At 43.4% G+C, this 25,777-nt stretch overlaps 1 protein-coding gene and 1 long non-coding RNA gene across 5 annotated transcripts in view; one reads left to right on the top strand and one right to left on the bottom strand.

The window, feature by feature from the left end:
* Nucleotides 1-25,777, top strand: part of LOC119473098 — a 54,578-nt gene that overhangs the window by 15,949 nt on the left and 12,852 nt on the right. The window lies entirely within an intron of this gene.
* The window catches only part of RFX4 (regulatory factor X4), a 177,663-nt gene continuing 151,892 nt past the window's right edge, over nucleotides 7-25,777 (bottom strand). For all 4 annotated transcript variants that reach the window (XM_017540861.2, XM_017540854.2, XM_037742972.1 and 1 more), the window contains 3 exons: nucleotides 13,221-13,383; nucleotides 10,055-10,193; nucleotides 7-1,056 (listed from right to left, as the gene is read on the bottom strand). In XM_017540861.2, the coding sequence (XP_017396350.1) occupies nucleotides 784-1,056; nucleotides 10,055-10,193; nucleotides 13,221-13,383 (575 nt within the window). In that variant the 3' untranslated portion in view covers nucleotides 7-783. The remainder of the gene's footprint in view (nucleotides 1,057-10,054; nucleotides 10,194-13,220; nucleotides 13,384-25,777) is intronic.

Raw genomic sequence — 25,777 nt, 5'->3', positions numbered from 1 at the left:
AAAAAAAAAAAAACCTTCTCCTGCCTTTTGCTGACACTAGCCATTGTGCAAACTTAGGATAAATCCTTGTATGTAGAAGAACCGGTCTCCTACAAACCTCAGTCAACTTAAGGCAATACAAAACAGACCTCTTCCTTCCCTCAAGACAGTGCTTACATTCCAAGACAATGCAGGTACTGTGACAGATGTGGGTCTGACAGAAAATCTAGAATTTCCAGATACCTTCCCATTTAGCCCTGGTGCTCCAGGAAGCAGTGATGATACCACTAAGAAGAAGAGATGTGCAGAACATGTCTGAGGGCTGTTCCTTGTACAGTACGATGACAGACAGATGGCAAGGTGAATGCTCTTGGTAAATTATGTGCCCATCCAAGAACACAAACCAGATTCTGTCTCCAGTATCCATCCTTCAAGACTAAAGAGATTTTGTCAACAGGAAAGTCAGTAGCTTACTAGAAGTGGTTGTCAACACAAAGCAAAGTCATGGAACAGAGGGAAAAGGCACAGAATGGCCTGCCCAAGATAGTGCTCTATAGAAACAGTCAAGTCTGGCTTGGCTACAGAAACCCAATCCCACTGACTTTTAGTAAGTTCTGTTTCTGAACTAAAGTTTATTCATCCCACATTGAATCCCATCCTCACGTTCATTAGGAAAATGGACACTTAGGAATAACCCACGAGTTACAACATACAGAGATAAAGTCTTCTGGGGGATGGGTGTTGGGTTTATTATTATTATTAATTATTATTATTCATATTAAATATGGATGCCTATGATAGCAGTCATTTAGCCCATCCTGTAGAGGCCTCTCCGTTGATGTAAGCAAAGCCAGGAAAGTGTTGCATGTGCTCATACTCAGAATTCCTGCGCGTTGTCAGGGGTGTATACATGTCACTAGAGTTTCCATACCTCGTGGAATGCACAGACGGACTTGTGTAGCACGTGTTGGCTGAGGGCACCTCTGGCCAGCGGGGAGTGACTGGGGTAGGATGCAGTCTGGGAGTACTGCTCATCAAACAAGGTTCCATCCGGGAAGTGGGGCTATTAAAAGGGTACTTGTTGAGGGGAAAGAAATTCCACAAAGTTAAAGTTAGCTTGAAGTTGCATATACACGATATCAGCCATGTTTATAGTTTAAGTTAAATTTCTTAAGATGCTATTAATGAGAGTTGATGGAGAGGAATCACTGAACTTCCACAAAATTGAACCTTGGTCTTAGGGAAATGAACAGGAGAAATGCAATAGATTTCATAGCCTGAGTTGGGCTGGTGTTTTCTCAAGCGAATACTGGCTTTCTGTTCCTAATCTAGAATGTCTTGGGAAGTCAAACCCAAAATGAGAAATAGCCACACCAGGAATACAGGAAAGTGTGTGTGTTTGTCACACACAAACATACACTAGTAACTGCATGTCCAGATAAATAAATATGGATGTACAGATGGACGGTAGTGACTTTTATTGTTAATTATGGAGATGTGATAGGTCCTAGTCCATCAACCCAAGAGTGTAACACTGCCAAGTAAAATACAATGACATTATTAAAAATAGCATTTTATAGTTGAATTCAATTATGAACTTCAGCATAAAAGCAGGCTTTTGAAGAGGAAGCAAGTCAACAATTTCAAAGGTTATTATTAGTGCTTATCATTTAGAGAACATCTTTCTTTTTGGTTCACATTCACTGAACTCCTGGAAGATACACAAATAGGAATTGGGCTTGGTGTGAATGTAGAGGAAGGAGTCAAGAGAAACCAATTGAGAGGAAAGGGAAGGGGAGCTTTTGTACAGGTCAGAGGAACAGGTGTTAGCAGCTACAAGAAGAGGGGAAGTAGTTCTAGAAAGGATTAGGAATAAGAGAAGTGTCTCTGAAGTGCTTCTTCTTTTACATTCTTTTCTGTTACCAAGACAGCTATGCAAATAAGCCCCTGTTAGTAGGATCAGAGGGGAGGAAGGGGAGGAGTTATGGGCTCCCTTTTAGAGCTCCCAGTCTGCAGGCCAGTCAGAACAAAGATTTCTTTGCCGTGCTGAGGGCCACCACAACAAGGCCAGGAGCCAATCAACAAGGATGGCAAGAGCAGCACGGAGGAGAGAGAGTGTGTGAATGTATGAATTCTTCTGCTCCCCATCTGTCTTCCCTGACAGTTGGAGAGTGGAGTCCCAGGGGATTAGGTGGGAGGCTGCCTCCTGTGAGGGAGACAGACAGGCTGAAGCCTAGACAGCAGGGAGAAGGGGTTATGACAACAATGGCTGCTCCCTGGAGTCTAGGTGGCTACAGGGAACTGCTCTGCCTCTGTGAGTGGGAGTCTAAGGGGAGCTGAGGAAGGCACTTAGGCCTAAAGCATGCAAAGAGGACGAGTGATTCAGAGGTCAAGAAAGAGGGATCCCAATTCGAGTAGGGAGGGATGGATTTTTCCCCCTACATAGGATGGCATGCCTTACATAGCAAAAGTACAGCCACTTCACAACCAAAAGAACAGTTAGGAAAGAGGGAGAAGGGCGTAGGTGGTGTCTGGGAACTCAAGGGAGAAGGCACTAAGGGCTGTTGCCAAGGAGACTACGGACAGCACGCCAAGGCTTTCCTAATTCCAAATCAGATCAGAAACACTGGCGCACACACCTGTGCTCTGCATCATGGGAACCTACAGGATGCTGTTTGTGTGGCAGCAGTGGTGGACCCTCAGGCCTCTGGTCCCGTGACATCCCAATTCTAGCACAGGAACTGCTCTAAATCCCAAAGAGACCATAGTAAGAATGGGCCCTGCCCCGAAAAACAAGATCCCAGGTGTATTAAACAGGTAACATTAGGAGCTATTACTATAAAAGGATCCTTACTTTTTCAAAAAGGTTGCTTCCCCCACCTGATCTTCTCTCAAGTGAACTGGTGTCACCTCACCTCCTGGTGCTCTCCCTGGCACAGAGGCCTCGCTTCTGGTCCCAAGGCATGCCAAGCTGGTTCCCACCTCAGGGAACTCTGTCCTACCTGTTCCTTCTGCCTAGAACCCTTCTCTACCACCCTATCCCTGGCTCCTGCCATGCCTGCCCTTTTGTCATTCTTTAGATCTCAGCGTAAATGTCATCTCCTCGGAGAGACTTTTCTGGAATCCTATCTCAAGAAGCTAAACACCCCAGTCTGTGCCTCTTGGGCCAGGGCCTTACCATCCTGCCTGGCAGCTAGGTCTTTCTATTGGCTCATATTTATATGCTCCTATTGGGGCATTGCTGTGTTCAACATCATGTTCCCAACATCTGGCACGGTGCCCAGCACCTAGCAGGTGCTAAATAATAGTTGGCGAATGAATGTTGGGACGTTATCACTAGAACGAATCCTGTGAGCCAACCCCATGTTGTACAGATGAGAAAACCAGGCCCCATGATGTCAAGTGTCCTGCCCAAAGTCACACAGCAAGCTAGTGGAAGAGCTAGCATAAAAACCCAGTTGGGGAGCATGCTTTCCCTACATCGATATGACCTGCCACTGCCGAGTTACTCAGGAGGGGAGAGTGCTCCCTTTTTGGAGGCCAGCCCATTAGACTTTAATCCCCTTCCTTCATTAAGCTCCCTTCTCCCCGACAGAGCTCTGGGGCCTTAGAATTCTCACCTGGCCTCGGCTTGCTGGTTCTGACAGAGTCCTCCCCCTTGCCTTAGCTCGTGTAGGTAAAATGTCACAGAATGGACTTGGGATCTTTCCCACAGAACCCGAGAGAGTGTGGCTTTTGTGCCTAGTCAGGGACCCCCGATGCAGCTGTGCTCAGAAGTTATGTCATAGACTCAAAAGAGTAATTGCCTGGAAATTAGACTGGCTCAAAATATCTCTAATGTGACAATAAAATTCTGTTACCACAGAATCCAGCCTGGAAAATTCTGTCCTGTTAGGTCAGCTAATTGCAAATGAGTCAGTGACTCGTTTTCCCTGTAGTGAAGAGACCATTGAAAGACCAGAGAGCTGAAGTGCCCACTGCCTTGGCCTGGTCATTAACATGACCAATGAAGCTTCTATTTAGTCTGGTGGGAGTGGCAGAGGCTGGCCCATGGCACCCGCCTCACCTCTTACACTTTACATCCGGTTTCATGCAGGGTCCATAAGCATGCTGGGCACAAACCCCGGGGGTCCAGAGATCTCTGTCCAGAATAAGGCACTTTTTGTTGAGGGCTTATAACAGGAAGTTATCATTCTCTGGATCAGATCACATGCTGTTGCTACTGATTTTAAAAAGGACATAAGTCACCAGTTTACCACCCCTTGAGAGGAGTGTGTGAGGGGTGCCTGTGAGCACGTGTGTGTGCCTGCACGCACAAACGTTCATCAGATGCCTATGGCATAAGCCCATCTAAGCTGTGATTGACTCTTGGTCTCTTTGGAACCATATTAGGAAGATCTATTTTGAGGAATGACTCTCTATACCAAGGGCTGACTTTCTTACACATGGAGAAGGAAGAAAGAGCCCTTTATTCCTTTCCTTTACCAAATGAGCTGCTACTTGAACAAGGGGTGAAAGGTGGCCCAGTCAGGAGCACAAACTGTTTTCCTATGAAAGCCGGCTCTCACTGCACCAAAGTACTGCCAGAGGGCTCACCACCAGCCTCTTAGACTCTTCTCTTAGCCTCTTCTGGAGAAGGATGTAGCTCCCAAAAAATCTTTGTCAGACAGTCCACATCTGCTGAGCTTTTTTTTTTTTTTTTTTTTTTTTGAGACAGGGTCTTGTCCTGTCACCCAGGCTGGAGTGTAGTGGGGTGATCTCAGCTCACTGCAGCCTGTGCCTTCCAGGCTTAAGTGATCCTCCCACCTGAGCCTCACAAGTAGCTGGGACTACAGGTATGTGCCACCACTCCCAGCTAATTTTTAAATTTTTTATAAAGATGAGATCTCACTACTTTGCTTAGGCTGATCTTGAACTTCTGGGCTCAAACGGTCCTACCACTGGAACTCCTAGGCTCCTAGCATCCCAAAATGCTGGGATTACAGGTGTGAGCCACCATCCCGCTGCTGCTAAGCTTTTAGAGTCAGGATTAAGTTATTACATGTGAAACACTTAGAACTTCCATGTAATAAGTTTTCTAAATGTGTTAGCTGTTATTAATGTTCTTTTGAGAATCGATCATAGGGTCATGGTCGATTAATGATAGGAAGAGCCTTAGTGACTGACCATCTGGTTCTACCTCTGGTTTTACAGATGAGACAACTGAGATCAAAAAAGGTAAATGATCTACTGCAGTCATACAACAACTTAGTACCAGAGGAAGGATCCAGTCATTTATTCATTTCATTGACAAGTATTTACTGAGCCTCCACTGAGGGCCAAGCTCTGTGCTAGGCCATGGAAATATAATGGGGAGAGAAAATGGACTTGGTCCTTGTTTCCACAGAGCTAGACAGTGAAGGAGACAGATCTTAATTATAAAATTACCCTAAATATAATAATATCATAACTGTAGTGTTACAAAGGATAATAAAATGTGTTAACTGTGAGCCAGGCCCTGTTCTAACCTTTATTAACTTACTTGACTATCACTACAACCCTATGAAATAGATACCATAATTATTCTCATTTTTCAGATGAGACAATTGAGGAACAGGGCTAATCAGAGGCAAAGCTGGGATTTGAACCCAGGGAGCCTGGCTCTACAGTCAGAGATCTTACAACACTATGGTTGATTGACTTTTTTTTTCTTTTGGCCCAAGATGCCATCCCAAAGTAGAGTGCCCTAAGCAAACTTTGTAGCACCCAGTGGTCCTGGGTGGTTTGGGCCAGACTGCTGGACATTCTGTGAGAGGCAGTGATTAGCTGATAAGGCTGGGCCTTTGCCTTTCAGATGAGAAATAAGGAACAGCTTTCCACTCTAAGTGTGATCAAATGCCTTTTGAACTCAAGGGCCACAGTTCCACTATGGCTGCTCAACAGGTAGAGATTCTATGAACATGTATTGAATGAGGCTCAGAAATATTTTGTAGCTATGTACTTGGTCTGGTTTATTTTCTCCTTTTGGTCGGGCCTGGGAATGGGGAATCTGGAAAGAGGCAGCTTACTTTGATGTGAACAAGTGCAGCACAGTTGCGATGTTTTTCCAAAATAATTCAAACCCTACACTGTCAAACCTCATTCATCTGGACTTAGTAAGTCAGAAGTTACAAGAATCTAAGCAGGGCTGGGAGGTTTACCTTTGTATTACCCAGGAAGAAAGCATATATGGTGCAAATAAGTAGTGTAAACAAGGGCATGCATATATTCTATTTTGAAAACAAATGACTTAAAATTTTTATTTTGAGCATGTAAATGCTAGGATGCCTATAATTACTGCACTTCACAGATATGTCAGCCCTCTAAGGCACACCTAGCTGCATTTATTTGCAGTAGTTTCCGTTACTTTTGTGCTGATGACCAATTGCATTTCTCCAACTATATTGTATACTTGCAGTTTTTCTTCTAATTCAGACTGACCTTTTCCCTGGTGAGTCGATTTAGTGAAGTGTGATATTCAGTTACTCAGAACTGGAACAGCTTGACCCCTGCTCTGGAAAGCTAAAACTAATTAGCCCTGCAGTGGATTTTCTCTATGCTCAACCTTAAACCAAAGAACCAATAAAGGAAAGAAATAAGGTTATCTTGGTGGGTGTGCTTCTCTTTGGCAACTTGAAACTTACTGAGAATAGCAGCAGTAACCTCTTGAATTTACCTTCTACTCTCCCAAACAGTAGTATTCAGTACAGCTGGTTTGGAGTTGGGATTCAGAACTGGAGGACTCAAATCTGAGTGTGCTTTGTCCCTTACTAGATATATGGCCTAGGGCCCATTACCTTCTGAGGCAGTCATTCATCTTTAAAAACCGAGGGAAAAGTCTAGGTGCAGTGGTTCATGCCTATAACCCTAGCACTTTGGGAGGCTGAGGCAGGAGGATCGCTTGAGCCCAGGAGTTCTAGACCTGCCTGGCCTACATGGCAATACCTTGTCTCTAGAAAAACACAAAAATTAGCTGGCCTTGGTGGGATGTGCCTATAGTCCCAGCTACTTGGGAGGCTGAGATGGGAGGATCACTTGAACCCAGCAGGTGGAGGTTGCAATGAACCAAGATTGTGCTGCTGCACTCCAGCCTGGGTGACAGAGTGAGATCCTATCTCCAAAACTGCCTTCTTCCCAAGGTTGTTACGGCAATTAAGTGAGTCTGTATATTTAAATATGCTTAGAATGGTGCTCTGAATAAATATCAGTGAAAAACAAAACAAAGGATACTGTGTCTTTAGACAGTACCTTCCCCCAGACAGGTATGTTTTGAACACTGACCTTGCTCATCAACCTGTGTAGAGACTGATATAATTAATTTCTTCCCACCGCATTTTACAGATGGAGACTAAGGCATAAACCATGAAGTGTAGAGTGTGTGTGTGTACAGAGGGGAGTGTCAGAGGCACTCATCTAAGAGTCGTAAGGCATGGTGGCGAAGAGCCTGGCCTACAACTCTTTGAACCCTCACACCTAGTCTGCATTAGAAGGGCCCTTCCATGGGCTTTTGCTTAGTCCTTGGGCCATTCTATTATGACCAACTATTAAATGACAGTGTTCCCATTGGGGCTGTTGTGGCTTCCAGAGCAGATTTTGCAGACCTGTCTTTGATCACCAGGGACCCTACGGGCTTTGAGGAGATCTTGGCTTCTTTTTATGGGAATGGCTTTAAAAATATCACCCCACAAAACCAGCTCCTGACATTTCATGAGGGGGAATGAGGAAGTGAAGAAAGAGTGAAGACAATGCCCGGAGCTGTGGCTTGATGATGCTGTCTCCCACTGGAGCATGAGCTGTACCAAAGCAGGCGTGCTCTGTCTCCTTCTCACTGTACTCCTGGTGGCTAGCGCAGTGCTTGCACATAGTAGTTACCCAGGAACCAGTTGAGAAACGAATGAATGAATGAGATGCTTAGAGTGTGTGGAGTGATCTAGGCTGTTGCAGCAGTTCTCAGTCATGCAGTGAATCACAGTGAGGAGCACAGAGTGCTCCCAAGAGAGGGAGCTCCTAAGGAGCTGGCATCTCTGTGTGACGCAGTTGGAAACCTATAATGAATGCCCCAGATGGTGATTTAGTGGAATCTACTTCTTGGCTTGTCTGGGGATTAAACCAGGGCTCCCCTTGGTACTACAGATAGAAATCAAAACAAACACCTCTTTGCCCTGAGTGCCCATGTCTTGTGGATACGTTCTCCTTGGTGCCCTCCCTCAGAGACAAGACTGTGCTGACAGCTGATGCAATTACAGTGTCCACCCTAGGATGTCAGTCCTGCCATCTCATTCCTAAACTTCTACAAGTGTTTTGGAGCAGAGCCCCCTGCCTCCACCAGTCCCTCTTCTTGGTTCATTCTATGGGGGCCCTGAGAGCGCTCTTTCTTAATCATAGCTCTGATCTTGCCACTCCCTAGCTTCCTGTGCCTGCAGAATAGAGTGAGCATGCTCAGCACACCATACATGAATAGACTGAGCATGCTCGGCACATTCATGCTGATGCCACCTCCCGTGTACTCATCTGTTCATTGTATACTTAGTGAATGCCTACATCTGACAGGCAGCAGGGGGTGGTGCCTAAGAGCCTGGACAGGAGTCACACCACCTGAGCTCAAATCCTCAGGCAGGTTACTGTGAGTCTCACTTCCTCTTCTGCAGGGGTTATCTAGGAGGTGTGGAGAGTGCTCAGTGCAGAGCCTGGCACACAGCACGTGTTCAGGAAAAGGTAGCTGCTCTTTCTGATTGGTGTCATATTCTGTGACCTGAGGATACTAGACTTAATCTTTGCCTTCAGGGAGTTTAGGATCACCGTGCACATCAGACAGGAAAGTTGGTGATGATAACAGGGTGTGGGAAATGCTACTGAGAGAGGAAACTCAGGGAGTGGCAAGAGGAAGCAAGAGGGTACTTTCAGCAATGCCACAAGGACAGCAAGATGTTTGTCATGAATGACCAGCAGAAGAGACTGGGGAAGAGACACCCAGCCATAGGGAATAATATCTGCAAAGACATGGAGGAACTCAGCACATGCAGGATAGCTGTACGAGGGCTGGTATGGCTGGAGGCAGGGAGGGAGTTGGTGGGTAGGCCAGAAAAGTAACAAGTCTTAAGAGACATACTAAGGAATTGAACTTGACCTGGAAAGTGATGATGCGCCAAAGATGAGGAAAGTGTCATGGTTATTGGGCTTTTTTTCTTAAGGACTCCTCTAGCTGCAGTGTAGGGGGTGGACCAGAAATGGATCACATTTTAGAGGCACAGAGACCACCAGGAAGGCTTCTGTCTTCATCTAGGTTAGACATGATAAAGGCCTAAGCTGAGACAAGGACAGAGGGCATACAGAGATACTTAGGACGCAGAATTGAATGGAACTTGGCAACCAGTCAGATCACAGCTAATGCACAGGGAAGTGTTAGACAAGGAGACTGTCCAGAGGTGGTTTCCCCAGTGCAGCCACAATGTCTATTCCCCACAGGCCACAGAGGGCTGATTTGGCTTATTAGGGAGTGAGGAGCCCAAGGAGATATGGGGTCTGCGAATGATTTGAAAAGGGATCTATTTCAGGAGGATTCTTCCGCTTAAGATTACATGTGCGGGCTGGACAAAAAGAGCAGACACGGGACATGACAAGACCAGTTAGAATGATGTTGAGAGACCAGTCCTGACAAGATTCCATGCCCTCATGTCTACACCAAGAGGGTGGTGATGGGAAAGGAGACCCAAGGCCCAGGGTGAGGGTAGCTGCCTGAAAAAGGGCAGCAGACATACAGCTGATTAGATCTTGGCATGAAGAGGATAAAGAGAGAATAGAATGAAAAAACAAACAAAAAAAAAACTGTTTAGCAACCAGGTGTGAGAGAGCAAATGGAGCATGAACGCTGGCTGAGCACCCACTGTGGGCCAGCCACCAGAGGCCGGAAATGATGCTGATGAAAAGACCGTCCTCTCCTTGGGGACGCACATGCTGCACAAACAGTGTGCATAACAGTTTTTGAACTGTTAAAGTTAACCAGATTTGGCACCAAGTATACCAAGGCCTGGGCAAGAAAGCAGGACCACGGACTCACCTGCGCAGAGCTCCTGTGGTAAGGGGCGTAGTGGAGTGGCCCGGAGATGGCTGTGTCATGAGGGAGGGCCGGGTACTGGCTCTGCATGGGGTGAGGATGCTGGTTGCCATAGCTCCCATAGTTATAGCTTCCCGTGTATCTAAAATGCATCAAGCACATTGAATAGTGTGAGTAATAGCAAGGAGAACAGATCAGTTTGACACCTTTTATGAAACTCATCTATTTTTTTCCTTTTTCTTCTTTTTTCTCTTTTCTTTTCTTTCCCCCTTTACCACCCCCAACCCCATTTTTCTTTCTTTCTTTCTTTCTTTTAAGCTGCAGTCTCACTCTGTTGCCCAGGCTGGAGTGCAGTGGCATGATCTCCACTCACTGCAACCTCTGCCTCCTGAGTTCAAATGATTCTCCTGCCTCAGCCTCCTGAGAAGCTGGAATTACAAGCGTGTGCCACCACGCCTGGCTAATTTTTGTATTTTTAGTAGAGACAGGGTTTCACCGTGTTGGCCAGGCTGGTCTCAAACTTCTGACATCAGATGATCTACCCACGTTGGCCTCTCAAAGTGCTGGGATTACAGGCGTGAACCACAGCACCCGGCCTCTTCTTTTTGATTCTTACCATTTCCATTCTGTGGCCTTGTTATGATAAATTTAAAACCCCAGGTTGATTTTCCTTCTCCCTTAACACCTAGAACATACCTCCCTTACCCCCTAGCCAGCGTTCAGGGATGAAATCTAGCCCTGAGCCAAACATCATTAGTGATGGAAACCTCTACTCCTGTTGTGTTTAAAAGCTCTGTTGTTGTATCCTGAAATCAAATAGGGAAAACAAAAAAGAAATCACTGTGAGATTTATGTGTGTGGTGTTTTTTTTTTCTTTTTGAGACAAAGTCTTGCTCTGTCACCAGTCTGGAGTCCAGTGGTGCAATCTCGGCTCACTGCAACCTCCGCCTCCCAGGTTCAAGCACTTCACCTGCCTCAGCCTCCCAAGTAGCTGGGACTACAGATGTGCCCCACCATGCCCAGCTAATTTTTTGTATTTTACTAGAGATGGGGTTTCAACATGTTAGCCAGGATGGTCTCGATCTCTTCACCTCATAATCTGCCCGCCTCGGCCTCCCAAAGTGGTGGGATTACAGGCATGAGCCATTGTGCCCAGCCCATATTTTTATATTACTCAGGCCTCTCCTTCCCCATTATAGGGAAGGATGTAGCGGGCTTCTATAAGCTGTCTCCTGGGGGAAGACACCATAGTGTGGTCAAACAGGCATTAAAGACCCTGGTCCTAAGCCAGAATCCACTGCTTTCTAGCCGTGTGACTCTCATGACCCTGTTTCTTACATCCATAAAAACACTGCGCATGGTCATTCTGAGGATTGTTTGTATGAACACTCTATAAAACAAAGTCCTAGTAGACATAGTTTATTATTATCACTGTCCTTCTTAGTAACATCTTTATAGCAAAGATGCTGACCTATGACTATGTATTTTTTTCTGCTATTGCTTCTGAATCAAAAATCTCTCAGAAACAGTTTTTTCAGAATCTATTCTAAATGTGTGGAAATACTCTCAAAGGCCTCCTGAGAAAATAATGGCTGCCCGATTGAATGCTCAGGACACTTGAACCTATGGAAAAGCACACCAACATCCAGGCCTGTGCCTACCATCAGGGCACCGCCATGCTGTGTTATGCTGGGCCAACTGTGTGGAAGGGACCTGAGAGGTCCTCCCCTTCCTCTTCCCATATTCCCCCACAGGAACCTGGCCTGTGAGCAGCTGCAGGTGAGGCCCACTGCACCACATGGTAGGATCTTTTTTTTTTTTTTTTGAGATAGAGTTTCGCCCTATCCCCCAGGCTGAAGTGCAGTGGCACAGTCTCGGCTCACTGTCACCTCCACCTCCTGGATTCAAGAAATTCTCCTGCCTCAGCCTCCCGAGTAGCTGGGGCTACAGGCGCCTGCGCTACCATGCCCAGCTAATTTTTGTATTTTTAGTAGAGATGGGGTTTCACCATGTTGGCCAAGCTGGTCTCGAACTCCTGACTGCAAGTGATCCACCTGCCTCAACCTCCCAAAGTGCTGAGATTACAGGCATGAGCCACTGTACCCAGCCAGGATCTCTTTAATATCACAAGTGTTTTTCAGATCACTGCTCATTAGACATTGTAAGGTTAGTGTCTTTTGATAAAGACAATGCATAATGGCAAAGAGCCAGTAGGGTTGAGGTCACACTTTTATATGGATTTGTAATTCATTCATCACAACAACATCATGCCACAGATTTGAAAAAAATATATATATGGGCAAAACAAATGATGTATTTATCCAGGGCATAAAGCACTGCTGAAACCTATGGGGAATTCCCTGAATGCTGTGAATAACTGCAGCCCTAAAGGGACCTCCAGCCCTCAGGTGGGGAAGCCCTTCTCTAAACAGAGTCATAGAAGACTTGGACCTAAGATGAAGCTTTGTAAGTCTGCGAAGTGCATAAGGAGCCACACAGGGGAACTGCTGAAAGGGGTTTTCAGCTGAGGCATTAAAGGAGTAAAGAGGGAGGAACACAGGCTTTGGAGTCAGACATTTGTTCCATTTGGGCCCCGCCATGTGCCAGCTGTGTGACCTTGGGGAACTGAAGATAACCAAACAAGGTTCAATTCCCTCACCTGTAAAATGGGGTCATTAACACCTTCCTACCTACCTACCTACCTACCCAGGTTCTTGTGGGGATTACACAATATGGTGCTCAGGACATTGCGAGAACTCAGCACAGGGTAGCACCCTTCCTGTTCTTTGAGAAAATAACTGCTAAGGAAACCCCTCTTTATATCAATTGTTTTTTTTTTTTTTTTTTTTTAGATGGAGTCTCACTTTGTCACTGAGGTTGGAGTGCAGTGGTGCGATCTTGGCTCACTGCAGCCTCTACCTCCCAGGTTTAAGCAATTCTCTCACCTCAGCCTTCCAAATAGCTGGGATTATAGCCACCACACCCAGCTAATTTTTGCATTTTTAGTAGAAACAGGGTTTCACCATGTTGCCCAGGCTGGCCTTGAACTCTTGACCTTAAGGTTTACCTCAGCCTTCCAAAGTGCTGGGATTACAGGTGTGAGCTGCTGTACTCAGACTCTTCAGATCAAATTTTAAAAGTCCAGCAGCATCCCTGGAAAGTTACCTACCCATGTTCCTCTCTGTGGGGATAAACTGGTATCCTGTGTGTGACAGAGGAAGAAGGCACATGAGTGTTCCTCATACAGGGCAGCTGTTGGGAGTTCTCAGCTGGGGACCCAGCAGCCGTCGTCACTGTGTATGTTAGAGACCACGTGTATGACTGCATTGCTCCTGCAGAGACAAATTAAGACATCTCAGTCATTAACAGTCCTCACATCCCTTGTTCTTCCTTAGACCACTTTGGTGGCTTCCTTTTGTTCTTAAGTTGAAGGCCAAAATCTTAACCAGACATGTATCTCTGGCTCTGCTGAGCTCACCAGAGGCATCCCCCATTCCCTGTCTTTTGTTTTATCTGGCCCAGCCACAGTCTCTTTCTTTCATTATCTCCAGAGTACCACAATTCCCAGCACCACAGGGCCTTTGCACATGCTATTTCTGCTGCCTGGAATCCTCACCATTCTCTTTTTTTACCCACTCTTTCTTCCTCTCACAGTCCAAAAAGCTGTCCTCTTCCTAATCCCAGACTAGGCCAGATCCCTCACTGTACTGTAGGCCTAAGTGGTGCATACCCCAATTTGTAATCCTATATCCATCAGTGAATGTGATTTGATTAATGGCCACCTCACCAGAAAGAAAGCACCAGGAGAGTAGGGGCCTGGCCTATTTTGGCCACCAATGGATTCCCAGTGCTTAGTACAGAGCCTGGCCGCCAAAAGACTCAACAAAAATTTTAGAGGAGAGAAAAGGAAAGGTAAAGACAGGAAGAAAGGAAGGCAAGAAAGAAAAGGAAAGCCTGGGGAAATGTAGCCCAGATAGGCACTGCAAATTAACTTTTCAGTACTCAACTCAACAGGTGTTAAGGATCCAACAAATTGCTTTAGGAAAACATAAGTAGATTATTGGGCTCTGCCTGCTCAGGTCTTTTTGAAGATTATTAGACAGTGACCTGGACAGTGACCTATTCCATGCATATTATGAATTCCCTTTGTTTAGTTTTTAATTTAATTGGATACCTGGAAAGTGCTAAAGACTGGGGGATAAAAACCTGACAAAATTAAATGCTTAGTGTTTTATGAGATGGTTAGTTTTTTGTTGTTGTTTTGTTTTGAGACAAGGTCTTACTCTGTCACCCAGGTTGGAGTACAATGACATGATCATGGCTCTCACTGCAGCCTTAACCGCCTGGGCTCAAGGGATCCTTCCACCTCAGCCTCCCCAGTAGTTGGAACCACAAGTATGTACCACCACACCCAGCTAATTTTTAAATTTTTTATAGACACAGGGTCTCACTATGTTGCCCAGGCTGGTCTTGAACTCCGGGTCTCAAGTGATCCCCCCAGCTTGGTCTCCCAAAGTGCTAGGATTAAAAGCATGAGCCACTGCACCTGGGCTAGAATTTTTTTAATGATAATTTAAGAAATCATTAATAGCAATAATAAACTAATCGGACAACTTAATTTCTGATAAATTTTAAAATATGTTAATGGTGGAAATAATTAAGCTTATTTTAGAAGGCAGAGGGAATGGGATTCAACATCCCCCTTTAGGTATATGGAAAACTGAAGAATTTGTTATGGGAGGACATTTTTTTTTTTTATGTGTAAAAAGCGGATATCTAAATTTTTAATTTTCTCAACCCCAGCCCAGCAAAAGCATTAAGTATGTCCAATAATAAGCGGGTCTTTGCATGAGAAAAGCCATGAAATCATATGACAGGATCATCAAATGCATGTATATACATAAATCAATTAGTGACTATAAGGGAGGACATTTTTAAGGTGAAGTAAAAGAGAATAATTGATCCTGTATTTTCTGCAGCAGACCATTTCTAAAAATTCCTCTGGAAAGATAAAGGAAAGGTTTTCATTTTAAAAATTAGTCCATTCCATCCCAGGGACTTTGCAAATAGCATGAGAGGAGCTGCGCTGACATGGAGTAGTAGGAGGAAGCAGAGTTGGTGGATCAGCGCTGTGCCAGTTATGTGACAGAGACTCAGTAAGGAACACCCTTGAAGGAATGTGGAAGTGGTATCCTATTTTAAATACATTGGCTTATTATTAAAAGAACCTTTGGTGAGCCCTTTCATAAACTGAAGAATCTTTTGGAATACAAATGATGTCCATTGTTGTAATGAGGTGACAAAGATTTATTTCAAGAGTATGAAAGGAGACACCATTATTGAGCATATCTTACAGACCATGCACTGTGCTGAGTGCTTGCCACACACCCTTAAGAGAACATTATCCCCCATTTGTAGATGAGGAAACAGGGTTAAATCCAAAAGAATTTAAGAGAGCGTATAGCAATACAAAAGATTCAAGACAATAAAATGGAAGTAGGAATGAAAGAAGAAAGAAAAGCAGAATTGGAGGTGAAAAGTGCAATCCAGAATGAGGTGAAGCATGCCAAAGGCCCAAATTCTTCCTATATGTGAACTCTAAACCTAGATCTGAGTTTTCCAGGAGTCAGTGCTCTTGGAAACCTGACTAGTTAGGAACACTAAGACTGACGATTGCTCAGGAGTATACTGTCCTCCAAATTCAGAGCAAACAGCAGGTACTTTCAGATGCCTTCCTAAGGGGGCAATTATGAACGGTTCAACAATGTCCTCAACACTCTTACAATGGACTCCCTCTTGATTCTAAGGATGGTTCCTTTTGTCAACACTAACTGCAGGCTAATGGTATCACACAAAAGTCCAGTTGAAGGAAATTTAGAATGTTAAATAACTTGTCCAAGGTCCCAGACTGAGTAGGTGGGACCCACACGCTTTCTACTCTCTACTATTATGTCTCTTTGCTCTGGGTTCTGCTTCTGCCATGTACTAGCTATAAGATCTTGGGCAAGCCTGTGAAACTTTATGAGCTTCTGTTTCATCATCTTTAAAATGGGAGTAATAATATCTATCTTGCAGGACTGTTGTGAGGATTAACTGAGATAATATACGTCAGAGAGCTTGGCTTTTAATGGTATTCAAGCACACTTCATTATAAATTCATATTCTTACATGAGACTTTCTTAAAATAGATATTTCTGTATCTCTCATTTCAGATCCCAAGGAAGAGATGCAAGTTTCTTGGGTGAAATTCTATTACCAGGGATGAAATATTTGAATAGCAATAGTAATTTAACCAATTACGGCAAATTTCTAAGCATGTTTTTCTACAAAATTACTAGTGTCCTTATTTACCAGCAGGGCTAAAAGTACCCCTTCCTGCTTTGCACATCTACTCCATATTCGTCCCCCAAAAGATGATGAGTTTGGCAGGCGACATGTTAGGCTTGATTTATAAGTACAAGAAAATTGGAAGGGAAGATCCCCAAAATGATCATGACTCAGATGACTGGATTATGCATAATTGTCCTCCTCTAAGTTTTGAACTTCATGTGAAACTATATAGCTGTTATGGTTTTTTAAAATGCCATCTTTATTAAAATGGGTTATCACTGAGTGGTGGGATTGAGGAGGGTTTTAAAATTTTTTCCCTTATTTTACTTATCTATATTTTTCTGTAATGAATGTGTATTGCCTCTGTAAAAAGAAAAACATTAATACGTTAAACAAAGTTTACAATTGGAACTGGAATTGAAGAGGGTGAGAAGTTTGGGAAAACAATGAACTAGCCACAACAAGCAAGTAATTAACCCTTGAAGCCTCTGGGACCTCAGGAGAGCACAGTGAGATCAGTGGATATTTAAATGGGGCTGCCAAGGAAGCCAAATAATTTTTTTTTCAAGCAGTGGGAAGAAGTCATGATAATAGCCATCACCTGAGAGACTGCAACAGAGGTTACTTTTGTGTGAGCCCCTGGAGCACAGCAACTGTTCCTTATTCATCTCTGTATCCCCAGCAGAGGGTATGCCAAATAGTAGGTGTTCAGTAAATTTTTGTTCCATTGAATTTGTTGTTGAAGGAGTAAATGCTGTTAGGAATAGACGTTATCAAACAAAAAGCTAGTGGAACTCTTGGAAAAATGGGCTCCTGTGGTCTGGGGAACAAAACCCCTAAATGGCCATGTGCCAGCAATCTAACACATCCACTCAGGCAGGCTTAAGCAGATTAACACCTACTGGCTTGGGGAGAAACCCTTTTTGCCTAGGGAGCAGAAAAGAACACCCCTTAAATTCCCTTTCCTATGAGTGAGACCTCCAGTGAGAATTGCTGCTGCTGCTTCTTTTTTTTGAGGAAACTAATAAAAGAAAATCTGTGCAGCTTACATTTTGCTCTTAGTTTTAAAGACAACTCTAATGCTTTTTGTTGGTGAAACAATAGCAAATCTTCCCTATTTGTTCAGTTCCCATATTTTTCTCTTATTCTTCCCTCCCCTCCTCACATTTCTATTTATTTAAAGGTCTGAGAATAGTGGTAGAAGTCCCTGATATTTGAGAATTCAATAAAGATCCCAAGAGGAGCAGTTGTTGGTCACCTTACAGTATTGAAATTGCTACAGCAGAACATTTTCTTCCCCTCCCATCCCCAACAAAACACTCTTCTTCCCCAAGGTTGTTTTGTTTTGGAAGGGGTTTTAAGCACAGGACAGGAAGGGTGCTTCGAATATAACAAACAGTCAGTAATGATTTGTCAAATAAATGAATGAATGATCATCCAACATTAACCAGATCTCATACTAATTTCCTTGTATACATTGACCCATTCAGTCTTCACAGCAACCTTCTGAGGTAGGTAGTATTATCTCCTTTTTCAGGTGAGAAAATTGAGGCCCAAGAGGTTAAATGACTTGCTCAGGTAAGTGGCAGAGTTGGAATTTGAATGCAGATCTGCCCAACCCTAAACCCTTGCCATAGCAATGTTTCTTACACTTGAATTTGTGTTTGAATCACTGGAGAGCTTGTTAAAAATGCAGATTCTGATTCAGTAGGTTGGGAGTAAGGCCTTTATATCAAACTTCCAAATGATGACAACGTGGTTGGTCTGTGAACCATGCTTTGAGTAACAAGGCTCTATAACATACTGCCTCCTGTCACACATCCTGCATGTTAAGGGTCATTAAAAATCAGATGTTGAGGGCTGGGTGCAGTGGCTCACACCTGTAATCCCAGCACTTTGGGAGGCCAAGGCGGGTGGATCACGAGGTCGAGAGATCGAGACCATCCTAGCCAACATGGTAAAACCCCTTCTCTAATAAAAATACAAAAATTAGCTGGGCATGGTGGCGTGTGCCTGTAGTCACAGCTACTCAAAGGCTGAGGCAGGAGAATCTCTTGAACTGGGGAGGCAGAGGCTGCAGTGAGCCACGATTGCCCCAGTGCACTGCAGCCTGGCAACAGAGCAAGACTCTGCTCAAAAAAAATTAAAAAATTAAAAAATCAGAAGTTAGCCAGGTGCAGTGCCTGACGCCTGTAATCTCAGCATTTTGGTAGGCTGAAGTGGGCTGATTGGTTAAGCCCAGGAGTTTGAGACAAGCCTGGGCAACATAATAAAATCCTGTTTCTACAGAAAATACAAAAGCCGGTTGTGGTGGCGTGTGCTTGTAGTCCCAGCTACTCGGGAGGCTGAGACGGGAGGACCACTTGCTCACGCCACTGCACTCCAGCCTGGGCAATAGAGTGAGACCCTGTTTCAAAACAACAGCAACAACAAAAAACAAACAAACAAAAAAAAACCAGAAGTTGTGAGATTTTGCTACAGATTTGTGAAAATTCAGAGTGCTTCCCAAACTACCTGGCTGTACCCTTTTTTCCATATCTTGGACTGAATCCTTTAACCCAGGGGTCTCCAACCCCTGGGCCAGTACTGGTCTGTGGCCCTGTTAGGAACTGGGCCACACAAGAGGTGAGCAGTGAGCAAACGAGCATTACCACCTCAGCTCTGCCTCCTGTCAGATCAGCAGCAGTATTAGATTCTCATAGGAACATGAACCCTATGAGCTGCACATTGCAAGGGATCTAGTGTGCATGGTCCTTTTGAGAGCCTAATGCCTGATGATCTGAGGTGGAACAGTTTCATCCTGAAACTATCCCCCTCCACCTCTTCTACAATCTGTAGAAAAATTGTCTTCCACAAAACCAGTCCCTGGTGCCAATAAGGTTGGGGACCACTGCTTTAATCTTTTCCTTAGGAGGATTCTGTGAACCACCACAGATGTTGCTCAAGTTTTGAGCTAACCTACACCTTTTGTTTGTAAGCTTCTTTAAGTGTGTCAAGATTCTAGATCTGCTCTGCCCTCTCCCACAGCCATTTGTGGCCATTGAAATTTAAATTAGTTAAAACTAAATACAATTAAATATTCAGTTTCTTAGTTCTACTAGCCACATTTGAAGTGCTCAATAGCCACAGGTGGCTAATGGCTACTGTTTTGGGTAGCCAACATAGGAATCATTTCCATCATCACAGAAAGTTCTATTTGGACAATGTTGCTTGACAGTATTTGCTACTAAATAAGCATCTCCTGTAACCTTCATGACTGAGACAGGGAAAGAAGACTATATATTGACATTTACCTATATCTCTAGGTATCTCATTAGCTATCATCTTTTTTTTTGTTTGTTTGTCTGTTTGTTTGAGACAGAGTCTCACTCTGTCCCACAGGCTGGAGTGCCAGTGGCGCCATCCTGGCTCGCTGCAACCTCCGTCATTGGCTGTCATCTATCCTTAAGACAGCTGTGTTTAAGGAGCCAACCTACTGAAGTTGGAAACTTCATCTGTTTCAGTTACACTTTACTAATATTTCCATGGTCAAAATCTGATTGATAGAACTGACTAGGGCCAGCAAATGAATCAGTTCCTTCTTATGTTGCTGCATAATCTAGCCTCTGCTGATCTCTGCAACTTCCTCTCTTGCCACTCTCTTCCTTTTTTATTATATATACGTCTCAGTCCCCACTATGCCAAGCTCTTTGCTGCCTCAGGCCTGTGCACATGCTTTTCCCCATCGCGTAGAAAGTTCTTTTTCCCTCCCCAGCCTCTATGTGGGTAGCTCCCTGTAAAACAGTGTGCTATGAAAAAGTATAAAGTGGGGACCCATCTTAGTTTATGGTCAGAGATTCTCTTTATACTTTTCTTAGCACACTGTTGTTTTCACACATAGCACTTTGACCATTTGAAATTATACCTTTACCTGGCAGTTTACTTCTGTGTTGACTCTTACCCACTAGAATGTAAGTACCATGCAGGCAGTGACTATGCCTCTTGTTTTCACGTCTATACTCCCAGGACTTGGTAAAAATTTGACACGAAATATATATTTGTTGAATGAATGAACAAATGAATGAACGAGGGAGTCCAAAGTCCCAGCAGCAAGCTAAGATTTGATTTTGTGATCCAAAAAAAAGAGTAAACAATCTATTTCCAATCCCAGCTTATTTTTCGTGATTCCATTCCTTTAAAGAAAAGGAAGCAGCAGAGACAGGAGGAGGAGGAGGAATTCACTAGCAGTGACACCTCTGAGGCTCTGTAAATGAGTCATTGCAAACTCTGTGGCAGGGCTGAAGTGTCCATCCTATCCCACTCAGTTTAGCTGCCCTCAGAATAACTGGGCTTTTGTTATTTGGAAAGACTAAGGGTCAGTTATCTTTGTTACATCCTCAACTGATGTAGAGAAAATGCAGCTGGGCAGGCCAGATGTTCTACAGTTAGGGCCATTTATGAGGAATTTGCCTTTATTTCATTAGGTATCCTAGTATCTCAATGATTTAATTTGCTGGTTTTGTGTTGCAGGGAACCATAGTGGGAAGTTGAAAACATGAGTTTAATAGTTAACTTTTATTGTCATTGCCAAAGGAGGGAATACTTAAAATGACATCATAAACGAGGTTTTAGAACCCTTCGGTGGCCCGATGGGACAGAGTAGGAGCTTAACATTTTGCATTAGATGACATTAAAGAATTGCAGCCCAATGTCATGTCAAATAGACTGATCAGTTTGGTACTGCTTGCCCTGCTCCCGAGGAGGAAAAGAGCCAGTTTTCCTCAAAGAAAGTTAAGATTTCTAAACTTTGCCAGGTCATAAGGGAGGGTAGCAAACCTACAAATTTTGGGGAGAAAATGGAAAGACAGGCTAGATTTTACCTTTCAGAAATCTGTTGGAATGGAATCCTTTAACCAGCCTCTTATCATGGCATTGCCATAAACCCAACCAAAATTGGCCATATTTCATTTTAAATTCTAGGTACCTGAAATTTCTTTCCTTGTCCTTTCCCCCTTTAAAAAAATCAGTTAATAAGTACAGTCTTCATAAAACATTTAGAAATATGGACATGGACTAGACGTAGATATGGATAAGCAGAGTGGCTGTTTTCCTAGTGAGTCATAACTCATTATCTGTACTACCTTGTATTCCATAGTCCTGTATCAGAGGATGCCAAAAGGTTAATATGCAATGAATTAATTTTAGCTTTGTGCTCACCAGGCACACATAATACTGTTCCTTTTTCATAGATTAAAAATGGGAAAGTGTCCATCCAAAGCGGGACATTTATTTGTTAAGGAGTCCCAGGTACCTGATTAGCCTTGATTCTCAACAAGTCAAACCTGGTAATATTTACATTCTCTGATCATTGATATGCTGGAAACTCAACAAAATAACTGGGTCACATAAAATTTCAGCTATTAATAAGATTTTAATAAACTTTTAAAGCTAACAGTTGTTTTGCTAATTTTCCTCACCTTTTCGTTATTTCTTGCTTCCTGGTTTTGGTCCTTTTTATGAAGCTCATTTTCCTGTTTCTATTATAAACTACTGCAAAACTTTTTGGAAAGTAGATGGGCTATAAGTCAAGCAATAATTTTAAGATAGAAATAAAAATTAACTGGGTATGAAAACCGCGTACTGAGTTGACTTTGAAAAAAAGAAACATGGCAAATGCATTTTGTAAGATTTACATAATTGTTTTACAATTTATACTATTGTTCAATGAAAATTTACACAAATTCCAAATTTAAGAAACCTACTATAATAGATTTCCTAATATTTAGGTTTCTATCATGGGTAAATAATTTGTACTTTATAATATGCCTATATAATCATACACATTGTTAGAAATTAGGTTTTCTTTCCTCCAAGACCATGACCCACATTGCATGCCAAGATCCAGTCTAATTTAGCAATGGAGTATTTCAAAAGTGGTACTTCAGAAAAATATCATACATAGTTTTATATAGGATGACATTTTTAATGCCCCCTGGAGATATCTGAGAACAAAGCTGGAATGTGCGAAAATCTTCAAAGCTTAAAATCATCTGAAGAGAACCTGTTTCACATTTGTATTTCTAAGAAGCTACTTTTATGGCTCTTGAACACATTGCACAGAAATCTCTGAAGACATTTATGATATTCCTGTGGCCTTGTCTATCACACCTGCCATACCCTAAGGCCTCCACATTGCTTCGAAGAAAGCCAGGCACGCTCACTTGCTGGATGACAACTATGAGACAATCCTAGACCTCTTTCCTTCATGCTCTTCCCTCCCATCCCTTATTCCCTTAGAGTCTGTCTCTTTATTTGAAATGTTGCCGCACTTTGAGAAATGCTTCACCCAAATGGTTTCTGCTTCATAATTCAGAACTATTTTACTTGCATAATTTCCCTGTTTATTTCAGAAGTAGGAATGTTCTCACTAGCAAACTCGTGTGTGTCTCCCTAGTGGTGACAGGGATATTTGGTCAGAATTATTCAGGTTAACGGCTCTTTCTTTAGGGAGACAAGAGACTTGGGATGGTTGCCCAATAATCTCAGTCTTTGGAGAACTCCTGAGAGCTGCATGAAGAGCTACGAACAGTACTTAAATTATCTTCCCTTTTAATGTTCAGTGAACAGCCATTCTTTTCACTACAGTTTCTTTTTCTGAGCCTTCTAAGCAGGAACTACAACAACCCACTGTGGAAAGAAAATGGAAGGGAAGTAGGAACCTATCACATTCTTCCTCCTCAAAGCAGAAAACAAAATAAAGTTTGAGGTGCATCTATATAAACAAATATGGCAATCTCAAATCTAAATTTCCACAGAAGAAGACTCTAGCTGTGTACCCAAAGTGAAATCAAAGCTTGATCTAATGCCATTTATCAACAACCCAACTTTTCAATACTTTAAAGAATCCAATTTCCTCAGCCATCTCTGACAGAGGCCCACTGAGTTTACTGGCAAGTACACAAGGCAACAAGTCCTTCCAGTTTCTTATGCGTCCACTCAATCCCTCTCTAAGTAGGTGTAGTTCTGTTGAGAGAAGAGGGGACTAATCTAAAGTCTCCTAGGATATACACTTTTAAGTTTCCTGAAAATAGCATGTTGTCTCTTGCCTCTACTTGGAGTACCTTTTTTCCCCTCTCCTTCATGCTCCCATAATATTCTGACCCTTCTTCCAACCTAGCACTCCTCACACTATATTGGTACTGTCAGTTTGCTCATCAAGAACCCTAACCTCTAAACATAAACTCCCAGGAGGGAGGGACCACACTTCTATTGTTTGCCATTGTATCACCACCTATCCAAAAGTGTTTAGCACATAGAAGCCACCCAAGAATTATTTTTTGGATAAATGGATAGATATGTGAGTAAATTCGTGAATAATAAAAGACATCCCAAATGGAGCAATCAGACCCTAAAAATAATAATACTTTGGTACTGAATCTATTCTGGAAACAGTCCTAAATAGAATTAGGATATAATTAAGTCCATGCTGTGAGGGTCTAGAGGAAGATTCTAACTTGGAGGGTGAGGAAACATCAGAGGAGGTGAGTAGGATTTCATCAGGCAGCAGGTGGAAGGAGGCTAGCCAGGAAGAAGGAACAGCCTGAGAAGCGATTTGGAGAAAGAGAGCCCTTTAAGGCTTTTAGAGTGAGGCGGTAGGTTCTCTGCCCCAGCACTCTGAGGAGGCACAAGCTTCATGAAATTGAGCCTTGGTGGGTAGTGATAGAGTGGACAGAGTAGAGTCTGGAGGCAGGGTACCAGCTTAAGAGTCACTGTGGATGTCCATGAGAGGTGGGGGAGGCGTGAATCAGAGAGGCATCAGTGGGATGGGAAGGAACAGATCAGTCTCAATTTGTATTAGAACAACTGGACTTGGGAAGAATGATAGAGAATGCCAGCTGTCACCCCCAAAGCTGTCCCCCCTTCCCTGCCTGGGTACATGCTATTCTACATTTTCCAGCCTCTCTTGCAGTTCCATGAGGCCATGTGACTAAGTCCTCACTGATGGAATAGAAGTGGAAGTTACGTGTGCCACCTTCAGGCCAGGGCTTTTAAGAGAGTCATTTTTCATCCTCCATGCCCTTTTTCCATTTCTGCCAGCTGGTTGCAGACTTGACAAAGCCCTGAGGCAGTGGTCCTTAACCTGGTGAGCATCAGAATTACCTGGAAGTTTGTTGAACAAGATTCCTGGGCCCTGCTCCTAGAGTTTCTGATTCACTGGGTCTGCAGTGGGACCAGATATGAGCATTTCTAGTAAGTTCCCAGGAGATACTGATACTGCTGGTCTGTGGATCACAGTTTGGGAAACACTGCCCTGGGGTATGGTGGAGCCTGATATTGAAAGAACATGTGTTTCCAAATGGCTGCATTACAGAAAGCATCCTCTATGACGGAATTACCCTACCAGTACTGTCTTCCAGCATGAAATAGATTTCTGTTGTGTTAACTCCACCCGTGTTTGGATCTATTTGTCACACCAACTTAGCCTATCCTAATGCAGGAGTTGAGAGAGAGGAAAGATTTGAAGCTGACTCCCATATTTGCTGCCTGGGTAACGGGAGGGTAGTAGAGCTGGTTTGGATGGAAGGATAATGAACTAATTATCACAGCCTGACCAAGCCCTTCACTCCACAAAGGCTGGAGTCTTTGTGAGGTCTTCTCTGATACTGCCAGCCACATGGAACCTCTCCTTCCTTGGGAACCTCATAGCATTAGTTTATATCTCACTTACTGCATATACCACATTCTTCCTTCCATAACAGTTGTCTCTGTACTTTTCTTTTCTTTTCTTTGAGACGGAGTCTCACTCTGTCACCCAGGCTGGAGTGCAATGGCACCATCTGGGCTCACTGCAACCTCTGCCTCTCAGGTTCAAGCAATTCTCCTGCTTCAGCGGCGCAAGTAGCTGGGACCACAGGCATGTACCACCATGCTGGCTAATTTTTTTGTTTTTTTAGTAGAGACGGTTTCGCCGTGTTAGCCAGAATGGTCTTGATCTCCTGACCTTGTGATCTACCCACCTCGAACTTCCAAAGTGCTGAGATTACACCTCAGTACTTTTCTTATCCCTGTGTTCCCTCTTGGTAGCAAGGCCTTGGCATAGTAATCTGTTTATTTCCCATAGCACCCGGCACAGGACTTGGCACATAAAATGTCCTCATAGGGAAAAAAAAATATGTATGTACATATATACATAAATAAACATATACAGGATTCTGGATCCAAAGTTTTCACTGCAGTTTTTTTCTTTACACTTCAAAATATGGTTTCAGATATTGAATCTAATGTTGCAGATGATAAGTCTGTTATCAGTCTGATTCTTTCTTCTTTGGAGCTTTCTGCATTTTCTTTGGGGAATCTAATAAGATTTCTTTTATCTTTGATTTTCTTCAGTGGGCTTAGAGGTTTTTTTTTTTTTTT

This window comes from Cebus imitator, unplaced genomic scaffold (genome assembly GCF_001604975.1).
Source record: "Cebus imitator isolate Cc_AM_T3 unplaced genomic scaffold, Cebus_imitator-1.0 Scaffold8, whole genome shotgun sequence".
Taxonomy (NCBI): domain Eukaryota; kingdom Metazoa; phylum Chordata; class Mammalia; order Primates; family Cebidae; genus Cebus; species Cebus imitator.
Note: the sequence above shows the minus strand (reverse complement) of the source record. Positions and strands in the feature narration are given on the sequence as shown.